General features: G+C 31.6%; 2 protein-coding genes across 2 annotated transcripts; one reads left to right on the top strand and one right to left on the bottom strand.

Moving 5' to 3' along the window:
* Window positions 1-221: 221 nt before the first annotated feature.
* LOC115880315 (BTB/POZ domain-containing protein KCTD3) lies at window positions 222-9,604 on the bottom strand. Its single transcript, XM_030897507.1, has 12 exons — window positions 9,455-9,604; window positions 9,080-9,393; window positions 8,832-9,026; window positions 8,381-8,581; window positions 7,698-7,791; window positions 4,790-4,971; window positions 4,494-4,697; window positions 4,194-4,310; window positions 2,659-2,798; window positions 1,794-2,116; window positions 1,431-1,612; window positions 222-908 (listed from the first exon to the last, which is right to left on the bottom strand). Exons 1-12 carry the CDS (start codon window positions 9,508-9,510, stop codon window positions 667-669), a joined length of 2,250 nt encoding a protein of 749 aa, XP_030753367.1. The 5' UTR covers window positions 9,511-9,604; the 3' UTR covers window positions 222-666.
* A 423-nt stretch (window positions 9,605-10,027) lies between these two features.
* LOC115880284 lies at window positions 10,028-13,496 on the top strand. Its single transcript, XM_030897467.1, has 5 exons — window positions 10,028-10,293; window positions 10,358-10,509; window positions 10,639-10,678; window positions 10,806-10,869; window positions 13,489-13,496. The coding sequence occupies exons 1-5, from the start codon at window positions 10,288-10,290 to the stop codon at window positions 13,494-13,496; spliced, it is 270 nt and encodes an 89-aa protein (XP_030753327.1). The 5' UTR covers window positions 10,028-10,287.
* The last annotated feature ends 661 nt before the right edge of the window (window positions 13,497-14,157 follow it).

The raw sequence follows: 14,157 nt of genomic DNA on the forward strand, positions 1-14,157 counted from the left end.
ATCAAGAAAAGAAAGACAATAGAAGTTTGCGAATTCAATTACGCCACAAAAAAAATAATATAAAAATCACCTAAATGTTCTTTTAATCTCTTAATTCATTGTATTATAAAAAATAACAAAATAACCCTAATATTCTATGCATTTATACACCTCATTTTAACTATAAGTGATCTAAAATAAATAAATAAAATACAATAACAAAATAGGATTTTTTAGACATCGTGTCATAATCACAAGCGATTGACCATCACAAGTTATGCAACCAATAATACACCAAGCCCTAACAACTTTCTCTAAATCACGTTCAGGAAAGATTTCGATAGATGACATCCAAAAAATGGCAGAAAAGATCATTTGCCTGCGAATTAAAATAACAGACACAACTGTCACTGTCAGGGATCCTCCCCTTGAACATAATCCAACTTTTCATGATTAAAACTAATTTCTTTTTAATTGTTTCCTGTTCTAAAATTTTTTGGCGCTTCTTTCAAATGTACAACTTTTTATTCAGACAGAACTCACAACATTCAGACTAGTAGAATAAAATCCTTTTTAGGGCTCTAGGATGTATTTTTGGTTGCATATACAATAACGTCACACCTAAAGGTGTCAAAAACCTTACCTAACTTTACACTCCTCTCTTCTCATTCTTCTATTTGGCGTTTTCTACGCGGACCCCGCGTTCTTGTCAACCTCGTTGCCGAGTTGCTGATTGAGGAAGGCGACGTTGCTAGATTTCAGGCGAGTCGCGGTCGCCAGCGACATGCAAGGCGACATACAGGGCGTGGAACACAGGCTGTTGCTGATGTCGCACTGGTCGAGCATGCGCAGAAGCTCGGTGGGCGTCGGCCCGCCGTCGCGTTTCTCTGTCGAATTCGACGGTTTTTTCATGTAGAAGGGGTTCGAGTCTAAAGAAGAAGCAAACATAACCTCAAAAGCCGTGCATACAGGTGCGAGGAAGTCCAGTATCGTCGTTGTTGCGACAAAGATATGAAATAAAGTTTCATAGAAATGTTGCATGGTTTATAAAGAGGCATATCCTAATAATATTTTGTTGTATACAGGACACGCCAAAAAAAAGTAATGATAAAGTTGGCGATAAAAAAACATTTTTATGTTTAGAGTGTTCCTAAATCTTTAAGGATTTCGCAGATATTTGCGGTATTAAAAAAATATGAGATGGCTTTAAAAAAAAATACTGTTCAATATGAACATACATATATAAGGACATCCTGTATACTATTAGGATATATGCACCATTATAAACCATGCAATATTCATATAAAACGTTTTATCATATATTTGTCAACAACGACAATATTAGACGTTCTCGCACCAATAGGCCACCCTGTACGTACAGGACGAATCAACGAAAAAATATTAATTGTCTAGGGAAAGAGTTTTAGATATACAGAGTGAGCGAAATTTACCTAAATCAGTCTTGTAGCAGAGATCCAAAGCGGTGGTGAGGTCCCACATCTGTATTGAACCATTGGAATGACCGGTAAAAATGAACCTTCGCGGTCTCGAACCCATACGACTGGAACCCTCGCATTCGTGCACGCAAAACGCGCTCACCGTGCTGCCATCTACCGCCTTTATCACGCAAACCCTGCGAATCGCACAAACTTTATACAAAGTGTACAAATCTGGAAGAGACTGATCAAGTTCTCTAACCTTTCTAAAATAATTTTCTTTAAAGGATACGAAGCTGTGTAAAATCGAACCCTGCTCGAAATTAGTGCATATCTATAATACTTAATCTGCGATCTATAGGTATAAAACAAACTGACCTCTTGCCGTTACTGGCCAGCCTGACGAACAGCTGATCCGCGTCGGGTACCACCTTCTGCACGAACACCTGCTCGTCGTCCTGCTCGCCGAACGGTCCGCAATCGTTGCCGGCGCCGGTCAAAGAGGCCACGCCCCCCTGAGGCCCGGTACTGCCGGTGGTTACGGGGGGCTCGGCCGCTTCCAGCGCCACGATTTTGAAGGAGGCCTCGGGCGCCGAGCCGGGCTGAGTACTCAGCATACCCCTGAACCTGGTAACCTTCCAGGATCGGACGTGGTTGTACTCGGAACAGACCGAGACCAAGAATTTTTCGGAGAGAGTGACCTAGAACGAGAAAATATAAGCTAGTTTAAATGTGAACATAGGATTTATAATATAATTTATTATAGCTATGTTCACTTGTGAAATTGACTATAACCCTATACTAGGATCATAAACATAGGATTTATATTACAAAACATTGTCGCTATGTTCACTTTAAACACTAACAAGTTCATACAACAGTCACCTAGACATTAAAAATATAGTCTTAAGTCAACTGTGAACATAGGATTTCAAATAGAAATTATTATAGTTATGTTTAAATATGAAATTAAGATACCAAAAAGGAAATACACATAGCTTTGATTTGATCAATGAATATAGGATTTATTAATTGAAATATAGAGTTTGCAACACAGATTAACGCGTTTTTGTTTATTTTTAAACTGACAAGTCCTTGCAACACAGTAACCTAAAAGGACAGACAATTTTTATTGTTACATTGAACATAGGATTTGTAATATAAACACTGTTCCTATGTTCATTCTTGAAAGTATTTGTTGCCATTTTATTTAATTATCGAGTAAGTTTAACGATATACAAACCTTTGTGACACGACTCTGATGCACGGTAAATGTTTGAAATAGTTGTGGCCCATATCCTACAGTCTCTGGGTGTTGTACTATCACCCTTACTGCTCCCGAAGTGGTACCGTAAGCTATTTCTATCCAATTACCACAGAGATCTAATCAAGATGTTTTAAAAAATCGAAAATCAATTTATATATAACTAGTCTCATACTAACTTTACTTTATTAGATGTTAAAAAAGATTTATACACCTAGATCATACAATATTAATATTAAATTTTACAATTTCGGGCACTCAAAACGTAAGAAAAATTTGAAATCAATATTTTTTATATAATATGATCTAGGCTTGAAAAACTACAAATCATAGCTCCGCTGTCTTGTGTTATATACCAGCAAAAACTCAACAAACATATTTTGCGTGTGCTTTACATAATATAATGTATAACATTGAGTCATAGATCAATTTTTTCTAATGGAAAAACATTAAAAAGAAACCAAAATCGTCAGCAACCCCCAACATAATATAGAAAAGAAAATTAGTAACTAAAAGTAAAACTAAAAATCACTAAGACAAACAAATCGAATTAAACCTATGTTTGTGTGGTGTGTCGTTTTGTGAAAGCTTGGAAATTGAAATTGGCATCCATACCTTCGCGGTGTCTCTCAGAAGCTGACATGAAACACAAGGCATCAGTTACTTGTTTCAGGTTAAAATATATATGTAGGTTCATTTAAATTAAAAGGACAAATCGGTAGGATATCTGAAAATCGGCACGACTTGGCAACATCGATTTTTATATTTACTATTTTAATAATTGAATTGAAAGGAATATAGAAAATCGGTAGGATATCTGAAAAAAGCCACAACCTGGCAACATCGATTTTTAATTACTATTTTGATTAATAAATTATTTAATTTATAAATTAAACGTTAAAACCAGTAAAATATGTGAAATCTGCACAATTTGGCAACATCGTTTCACTAATTTTCTCCAATTATTTTCGTTAAAAACAAGACACCGGTTAGTTTGTCGTTTCTACCAGGTTAAAATCATTCAATTTAAATAAAAAGAACAAAACCAGTAGAAAATCTGTAAATCAAACAAACTTGGCAACATTTTCTTGTTATATTTTTGTCTCAAGTTGAAATAATTTCATTTAAATTACAACGAAAAAATAAATAACAGTGGAATAACAGAAAATAGGCACAAGTTGGCAACGTCGATGTAATATTTTTTCCAATAAAAACGTGGCATTTTTAAGTACTTTTCTCAAATATATTTTACTTATTTAAATATTTATGTTTTTCGCAGTTAATAATTAATATTGCCATCAAAGTACATAAAAATTATCCATGTTAAAAAATCAGGAGAATCAATTAAAAATCGGACAACGCGGCAACGTCAAATATTAAAAAAGTTAATAATTTATAGAAAAAAAAACATCTTCTAAGCGTTATAACTAAATTTTGCTATGTTTATTGTACCACACAGAAATTTATTAACAATTCTTATTACTAAATTAGTCATTTTTTAAACCTATACTTACCTGTTTTCGGTGTTAAATAAACGGAAATAGCTGTGACAGTGTCATTGTTTGGATCTCTATACAATTCGGTCACCAACAAATCATTATCCTTCATCCTCAAAGGAAATTTCTGCATATCTGTTAAAAAAAAGAAAGATTTTCTAAAAATGTCCGAAAAATCGATATAATTTTTTATATACCCTGTATATTTATGAAAATTCGCAACTTCCCCTTTATTTTTTATTAATAAAATACCAAATGAGGAATGGTACAATTGATGGTAATTGACGCCGTTTTTTTTCGATCGTACGGTATACCTACCTATATAATAGATGCATCCGTTGTTGCATCCCAGCAATAATATGGAACCTGCCGTATCGAAGGAGGCTATGGGCATGACGTCTTGCGTCTGCCAGTGTTGCGTCATCGCATGCCACACCCCCAACTTTCCAGAGGGCGACAGCGCTACCAACTGACTACCGATGAAAAACAAATACTCCACGCGTACCAACAAATTAAATGTTCCTAGAAAAAAATAATAATAAAGTGAAACTTCTTTACTACCGACGCGCGTAAAGAGAATAAAAAATACTGCAGACAACTAGAAAGTTCCTAACCTATATTGGTCATGTCCCCCGTGTCCGATATGCCCCATAGCCTCACTTGACTGCCGTACGATATCGCCACCATTTTTGAGATGTCCGTCGGGCCCATTTTGGCATTGATGGCGATACGTTCTATACAATTTTCTATGTGGGGGCTGGTAAACACTTGCTGCCAACCGCTAGAGTCTTTTAACCTGTTTTTATTTTAAAAAAAAGGTATAAAAAAAATTTCTTATACGGGCACTGTTCGGTTTTTATATGATTCAAAATAAAAAATATATAAATTGTAAAATTAGTAATTTTTTAATGGCCATAATGCGTTCTTTCAAAATCATCGATAAACTAAATCATTTCCATAGATCCAGTGACGTACCCTGACTTTAAATTTTGAGACCAAAAACTGACAAATAATTTGTCAAAAAAATCATATTACAGCTATATGTTTTATTTTGCATAAAAATGTTAACTAATAAGTTAGAATAATTATAATTCTTCCCTAAGTGGTTTTATCGCTAAATTTAACTTAAGCTAAGTACAACACAAATCTTAAATACGTGGATTATTATAACAACAAATACATCGTAAAAGACTATTTTGGTAGCATCCTGAACGAGGATTCAAGTTAAACTTTTTAGAAAATAATTTAAAGGAAAAATGAACCTGCTCAGATGCTTGTTCCGAGTAAAATCCTAGAGCTCTATGATTTGCTTTTATAAACTCTGGCACATGATGCAGAATTGCATGAATCTTTGGGGTTATCTTAATACCCAAGTTGAGTATTTCCAATCTAAATTGTTCGATGTCATGTTCAAAATGTTTGTTTAGTGCTTGACCAAAACAACTCGAAACTACTTGATTGAATGCAGAACACACTGCAATATATTTATTTCCTAAAAAAAAGATGTTTAGGATTTTGCTTGTCAAAACTTTGAATAGGATTCTTTACCGGGCGATATCGTCTTCAAAATATCTACTTTCTTTAAAAGTTGTCTGGCGTTATTTCCGTTACATTTTCCATAATGATCTAGTTTCAATCCCGCTTTTTTTTATCCATTCTGTTGCAACATTGGTATTCTCCAATTCAAGACAATCAAATAGTTTTTGAACCACACCTAACAAAAGGTGAAGCTCAGGAGAGGAATATACTTTAAGACAGGTGTTTCTTCGTCGCCAATGATTAAAGGTATGTTTATACAGTTTTCTAAAAAATAATTGCCCTTTTTTATATGGTTCACTGAACAACAGTTTAAAAAAATATATATATTATAAAATCTTTGGCTTTTGTTATATTTCCTCCAGATTGTTGTCATAAATTTGTATTTTCTGTAATACTTTTTATAGTTCTGAATGATCCTTTAATTTCCATTTCCTTTACATTTACATCATACCATGGGCAAGTGTGAGTGGATGAATTTGACTGAAGACCAAGGAGAATCATAATAAGCTTAAAGTCAGCGGCAAAAGTATAGGAACAAATTCCACATATGGACTGCAGATCTAACGTCTCAAAGAGGCTTTTAATGTTAGCATAAGATTCAGACAACTTTGGTCCTAAGCCAATTATGAATAGTTTATTAATTCCAGCACTTTTATATTTCTTGAAATATTCGGGATCATTTTCAGGGAGCACATTCAGACAAACTTTAAGCGATCCACCACCAATATCAATGCCAATTTTTACATGAAAATCTTCAGATAATTCTCAAATTTCCAAAATATATAGAAGACCAGATAAATCTGAGCAGTATACAAAAATAAATATTAACTGAATTAACATTTTTCCTTTAAATTATTTTCTAAAAAGTTTAATAAAAGCAGCAAAATAAAACATATAGCTGTAATATGATTTTTTTGACAAATTATTGTTTCAGTTTTTGGTCTCAAAATTCAAAGTCACGGTACGTCACTGGATCTATGGAAATGATTTAGTTGTTCGATGATTTTGAAAGAACGCATTATGGCCATTAAAAAATTACTAATTTTACAATTTATATATTTTTTATTTTGAATCATATGTGTTTTTCAAAAAACATGTGCCATCTCTCGTGGGGAGATCCCTCACGTAAAAATAAGATTTATTTTTCATTTCGTCCGATTCTGCTTTGTTTCATAGCTACAGGGTGTTAAACTCTTTAATATTCTTTCGATTTATTATAATTTTTTTCCAAGGGCTTTTAGTGATTCGAATAAAATTTTGGGGGTAAAAGTTACTACAAGTCCTACATATTTTAAAGCTAAAAAAGTGTTATCACTGGAATATTTTTCAATAAAAAAACATGTGCGCCACTGACTTTTTTCTTTTTGATAGCAAAAAATAGTGTAGACCAATTCAAAGTTATCTCTTGATATTTTGTCCAATTCGGCCTCCTTGATGAGATAAACGCAAGTTTATTAATCACAATTATTAATAAAATTAAAATAAAAATAAAATTAATAAATCATATATTTTACCTAATTTATTATTAAATATTATTACTATTAGGGATTATTAGATACTATTACTCCAACCTACAGCAATTTCAAATAAAAAATAATGGTATTTAAGATAATTACAAAAAAACTAATTTTCAAAAGTGTTAAGATCCTGTAAAAACTCTTAAACTATGCTTTTTTTAAATATTCCAGTGATAACCCATATGCCCGTCCCTGGTGAATAGTGGACACTTTTATAGCATTAAAAAATGTCGCATTTATAGTAACTTTTACCCTCAAAATTTCATTTGAAACGCTGAAAGTACTTGGACGAAAATTAAAATAAATCGAAAAAATATTAAGACTTTAACACCCTGTAGCTATGAAACAAAGCAGAATCGGACCTATGTTGATATGAAAAATAAATCCTATTTTTACCTGAGGAATCTCCCCACGAGAGATGGCACATGTTTTTTGAAACGCCCTGTATTATTTCGTAAAAAATTACCTGTAACAAACGACAAAATGAGCATATCCCACTACAATCCAGTTGTGATGAGCTTTAATAATCTGTACCCGCAATGGATCTGCCCAGCTTGAAGCTAAATAACAAAAAAAAATCAATCAAAAGTTTAGACTAACCATCATACAGGGTCGTAAATAAAGGAAAATAACCATCTATTAAGATAGATATGAAACTTAGTGGTAAAATTTTGGGTCAAAGCGCCCGGCGCGGCGCCCCTCCGTGTCCTTAGTCAAGACTACGTTTAACCCGGCGCCTTCACCTTTCCTGCTCTATTTTTTTTATATTAATATTTGAATTCAAAAAAGGTTTAATTTTAAAGTTACTCTGATATATTAGTACCGTATGATCAAATAAAAACGGCGTCAGCGATGGCTATGAAATGAAGATCGCTGTCATTTCATATGTAAATAATTTATATGGGAAATGTCATCGATCGTCATTTCCAAGCCAACTGGATGCCGTTTTTATTCGAGCATACGGTATATCTTTAATAAAAGATAAAAATAGATAAATTCTTTTTATTCTTTATATGTTGAATGTTTCTTGGACTAGTAACTGCAAAATTACATGGGCTTGTGGCAGGGTGTGTATAGACTCAATTTAGGTGGAGCAAAGTGTGAGCCAAGTAATGACAGATTGCCAGCTAAAACCACACAATAACTCACCTGAGGCTCCGAAAACTAATCCTAGGTCATTTCTGACCAGCTTATTCAAGTCGGCTGATGAATTGCGGGCATGCCTCAAGTCCAAGGAGGCTGTGCGCGAGTGACCTCTATTGGCAACACCTCTCAAGTCTTGAGAACTCCTGCTGTAGCTGGCCTGCAGCCCTTGCATCCTCAGTTCCAAGGAGGAGTTTCTAGAATGTCCTACAATATGAAGAATTACAGGGTGTCTCAAAAAACATGTGCCATCTCTCATGGCGAGAACATTTATTTCTCATATCACATAATAAAATTAATAAATTATTTATTTCATCTAATTTATTATTCAGTATTATTACTAGTAGTTATTATTACTATCTAAGTCTAACCTACAGCAAATTCGAATAAGAAAATCATGTCGTAGGTACTTAATCATTAAATTTTTTGATCATTATATTGTATAGTTAATTTTTACCTTGCCTAGCTTGGAAATAAGTCCCTGCATGATTTTGAGCACCATTTCCTGTATCCTTGCTTGTACCAGGAACACTATCTGGTTCATTTTGATTTTGTTCACCGTTAGCTTCAACCAATCTGCTTCTAGACTGGTGTACTGCAGTCGTTTCAACGAGAGGAACACCTGAATTTGAAGCATCCTGCAATGGAACCGCTAAAAAACGTATTTTGTAGGTTAAAATTCTTATAAATCCAAGATTTACTTACAAGGAGGAGGAAGGTATCCATAGAACAATACGTCACCGCAAGTGGATTGTGTTAGCTCCTCACATAACATCAGCCTTCTGACTAGAGGAGCGACGTTATAGTATTCGGCTTCGTGTCTCAAAGTCCTGAGATCGATCCCTTTCAAATTGATCTCTTTGGTTCGTAGGTAGTTTAGAATAACTGAAAAAACTTCTGGGTCTCTGTCGATGAAAATGCATCCTTTTTCGTCGCGTAAGCTGGGAATGCGACCGTTTAACAGAGCGGTAAAGAACGTGTCCGGAACCAGCGTGAGAGTCTGCCTTGATGTCGAAAATCTGCGAGGATAAGAGATAAATTATTTACTGAAAAGTTGCTGCTTTTTAGCGCAGCATTTACCTCTTGCCACCGACGTTTAGATGTAAAATATCACCCGAATATGACTGGTAGAACATTTTCGCTGCGTACCGTTTTAAAACCACATTATTTTCATTTAGATCTAAGAAGGTTTTTTTCAAAATTGTTGACCATTTTCGTAATAAAAATAAATAATTCCAATTGACAATTGACAAATGTCACTGATTGACATTTTTATTTTTCAAAAATTTCAGCGGGATTATTTCTATAGTAGAGACTGTTTGTTATTATTAATATAATAATAAGGTAATACGAAAAAGGGTAATAATAGCAGTAATAACAATAAATAAATCATTTATTAATAATTAAGGATAAATTATTAATTTAAATATGTTATGGCGCTTGATAAGTTTGTACTAGTTCTCCAATAGATGGCAGCATAAAATTATAGGTTTTCAAGGTTTTCGATTTTTTATTAGGGATGGACAAAATCGAACTTTTTAGATCTTTTATAGAAGTAGGCACGTTGCAAAAAATGACAGCTTTTACAGAATAGTTCCTTTGTATTAGATCGTTCATATTGGACACTAGACCAAAGACTTCTGGTCAAAAAAAGTTTATTTAGAAAATTACCACCCTCTATCTTAAAAGTTAAGATGTTTAGGAAGTTTTTTTTTATAAAATAGATCCAAGAATAGCCTGGTTTTAAGTGTTTGGTGGTGAAAAAAAAATAAAAATCAAAGAAAATTAGATAAAGTTTTCTTGATAAAATGGTGAAGGTATTTTAAAAAAACAGTGTTGTCAAATCACGATCATTACGTAATTAGAAAAAATGGTTCTAAGAAGTTACTCAGTTGAACAATCACAAACTCTTGATGAAGGTAAGGTTTATTACAATTATTTCAAGTTTTTTCAAATTTTTTTGATCGAAATTATGGATTCTAGGACAAGAAAATTGCTTTATACGCTGCCACAAATTTAAACAGTGAAAATCTTCATGTTCTGAAATTATGTCTGGATATTTTTGAAAAACTCGTTGAAAATACTGAAACTCACAGTTATTTAATATCAATTTTTGGAATTTATGAATCGTTATAGTCTCTTTGTATTAGGTTATCATAATTTCTACAAAAATAACAAGAAATAACATTCTTCTCTTGCAGAATGAGAAATTTTGATAAAAATATTTACCATAGAACCTCAAAAATTATTGAAATTCTAAGAAGTGCCACTTCTCCAGCTCTGAACACTCGTAGCAAGAATAGAGCAAAGAACTCTAACAAAAAGCAAACAATTTATCTTTTATAATATGATCCAGATTTAGATAAAGTATCATTTTTTATTAAAAACATATATTTTAAGCAATGACAATGACTTTAAGTACATTTTTTAGGATAACCAAATTACTTTTGAGAGTACTCTGGTCAAAACCAAGAGTGTTATTTCATTTTTGACAGGTTTAAAAACGAAAATATGTACAGGGTGGTCGAAATTGGTCTGTTTTAACAGAGAAAACCTATTTCCTGACTAGAAAGAGTAAAACCGACATAGATATCATGGGCTCGATTTCTGAGACACGTTTAATGGCGTAAACCGCCTGTTGATATTTTCACTGCCAACTGAGATACAGGGTGTTTTTGAATTTTTTACCATTTTGAAAATTGCCCATAACTTTTATATTTCGCGGAATAATAAAATTCCGTAAAAACGTTCTTAAGGCACTTTTTTAAGCACAATCCAGTGGCGTTGTCCGTTTTTTTCTATGCTTCCTCTTTTTGTCAGAAATAATATAATTTTGTAAATGGAAATCATAGTCGGCTATGAACTTAAAAAATGAGGTGCTCAGTTTGAACATCTTTGATGATTTTTTTAGAAAACGTTTTTTTAGTTTTGTTCTTTGTTTATTGTATCGATTTTAATTGTAATTACTAATATAGAATCTTAATTTACCGTTTCAAAAGTAATTATGCAGATAAATAATAATACAGAATATTAAATTGTGATAAAAAATAATTAGGCAAACAGGTCAACACAAAATCAAGGCCCGCTTTGATATAAAGATAAGAAACCTAATATTTCTCTCATTCTTAGAAATATATACCATAACTTTATATCTTTGGAAAGGGTTAAACGTCAGCAACATTTTAAGTTCATAGCCAACTATGATTTCCATTTAAAAAATTATATTTTTTATTATTTCTGACAAAAAGAGCAAGCATAGAAAAAAAACTGGCTACGCCACTGGATTGTGCTTAAAAAAGTGCCTTGAGAACGTTTTTACAGAATTTTATTATTCCGCGAAATAAAAAAGTTATGGACAATTTTCAATATTGTAAAAAATTCAAAAAGACCCCGTATCTCTGTCGGTACTGAAAATATAAACAGGCAGTTTACGCCATTAAATGTGTCTCAGAAATCGAGCCCATGACATCTATGTCTGTTTTGCTCTATCTAGTCGAGAAATAGGTTTTCTCTGTTAAAACAGACTAGTTTCGACCACCCTGTACATTAAGGGTGTGAGTAAAAAAGTAATAAAAAAAAATTACAGAAAGTCTGGTTCTAAGTGTTTGGTGGTGATGAAAAATTGAAATGAAGAAAATGAGGTAAAATTTTCTTGACAAAATGGTGAAGGTTTTTTTATTAAATTTGTGTAGTAAACTAAATAAATGTTAAAACTATTTTATTTTAAATGTTTTTTTTTCTTTTTGATATATGAAGTAATGATTGAAACTTTCTTATTTATTTTACTGTGATATCAATGTATACAATTGTACAAAAAATGTACAAATACTTATTTTTTAACTGTGATAATTGAGAGTACTCTGGTCAAAACCAAGAGTGTTATTTCATTTTTGACAGGTTTAAAAACGAAAATATGTACTTTAAGGGTGCGAGTAAAAAAGTAATAAAAAATTGAAATGAAGGAAATGAGGTAAAATTTTCTTGACAAAATGGTGAAGGTTTTTTTATTAAATTTGTGTAGTAAACTGAATAAATGTTAAAACTATTTTATTTTAAATGTTTTTTTTTCTTTTTGATATATGAAGTAATGATTGAAACTTTCTTATTTATTTTACTGTGATATCAATGTATACAATTGTACAAAAAATGTACAAATACTTATTTTTTAACTGTGATAATTGAGAGTACTCTGGGGTCAAAACCAAGAGTGTTATTTCATTTTGACAGAAAAAAGTAAACGAAAATATGTACTTTAAGGGTGCGAGTAAAAAAGTAATAAAAAATTGAAATGAAGGAAATGAGGTAAAATTTTCTTGACAAAATGGTGAAGGTTTTTTTATTAAATTTGTGTAGTAAACTAAATAAATGTTAAAACTATTTTATTTTAAATGTTTTTTTTTTCTTTTTGTTATATGAAGTAATGATTAAAACTTTCTTATTTATTTTACTGTGATATCAATGTATACAATTGTACAAAAAATGTACAAATACTTATTTTTTAACTGTGATAATTGAGAGTACTCTGGGGTCAAAACCAAGAGTGTTATTTCATTTTTGACAGGTTTAAAAACGAAAATATGTACTTTAAGGGTGCGAGTAAAAAAGTAATAAAAAATTGAAATGAAGGAAATGAGGTAAAAGTTTCTTGACAAAATGGTGAAGGTTTTTTTATTAAATTTGTGTAGTAAACTAAATAAATGTTAAAACTATTTTATTTTAAATGTTTTTTTTTTTCTTTTTGTTATATGAAGTAATGATTGAAACTTTCTTATTTATTTTACTGTGATATCAATGTATACAATTGTACAAAAAATGTACAAATACTTATTTTTTAACTGTGATAATTGAGAGTACTCTGGTCAAAACCAAGAGTGTTATTTCATTTTTGACAGGTTTAAAAACGAAAATATGTACTTTAAGGGTGTGAGTAAAAAAGTAATAAAAAAAATTTACAGAAAGTCTGGTTCTAAGTGTTTGGTGGTGATGAAAAATTGAAATGAAGAAAATGAGGTAAAATTTTCTTGACAAAATGGTGAAGGTTTTTTTATTAAATTTGTGTAGCAAACTGAATAAATGTTAAAACTATTTTATTTTAAATATTTTTTTTCTTTTAGTTATATAAGGGTTATATCCGTTATATGAAGTAATGATTGAAACTTTCTTATTTATTTTACTGTGATATCAATGTATGTAATGCATATAGGGTTTTTTGGAGAGAAGTTACTTGGTGTATCCTCAAAAGGATTTTCTGCAAAAAGCTGGTGCAATAACCTCAATTCCTGTGGAATAAGAAACCAAGAAGGGTTTGTACATTCTATAGTAAATTTTTGGAATGAGGCTTTTTACTCGTGAATCTCTCTCTCATTAGTTTTATAATAAAACTTAATTTAGCACATTTCATGGTAATAACTTAACTCGAACTTTGAATTGTAATTAAATATAATAAAACGATAACAATAGAAACTTATACCTTATTGATGTATTAATATAAATTTACTAATTACTTAACGCCTCTAATAAAACTTATTTCTCTGATAATAGAACCCAGAGGATTTGAAAGTAATTTTAATAACAAAAATTGGCTTTATACGCTGCCACAAATTTAGACAGTAAAAATCATCATGTTCTGAAATTATGTCTGGATCTTTTTGAAAAACTCAAGGAATCTCAAAGTTATTTAATATCAATTTTGTACTCTGTTATGTTTCTTGGCATGGTTTATATTACAAAAAAATAAGATGTTAGTTTTTAACATAATCTACCGTAGAAGGTATTGTTCAAAA

Source organism: Sitophilus oryzae, unplaced genomic scaffold (assembly GCF_002938485.1).
Source record: "Sitophilus oryzae breed Bouriz unplaced genomic scaffold, Soryzae_2.0 scaffold_1621_pilon_pilon, whole genome shotgun sequence".
NCBI lineage: Eukaryota > Metazoa > Arthropoda > Insecta > Coleoptera > Curculionidae > Sitophilus > Sitophilus oryzae.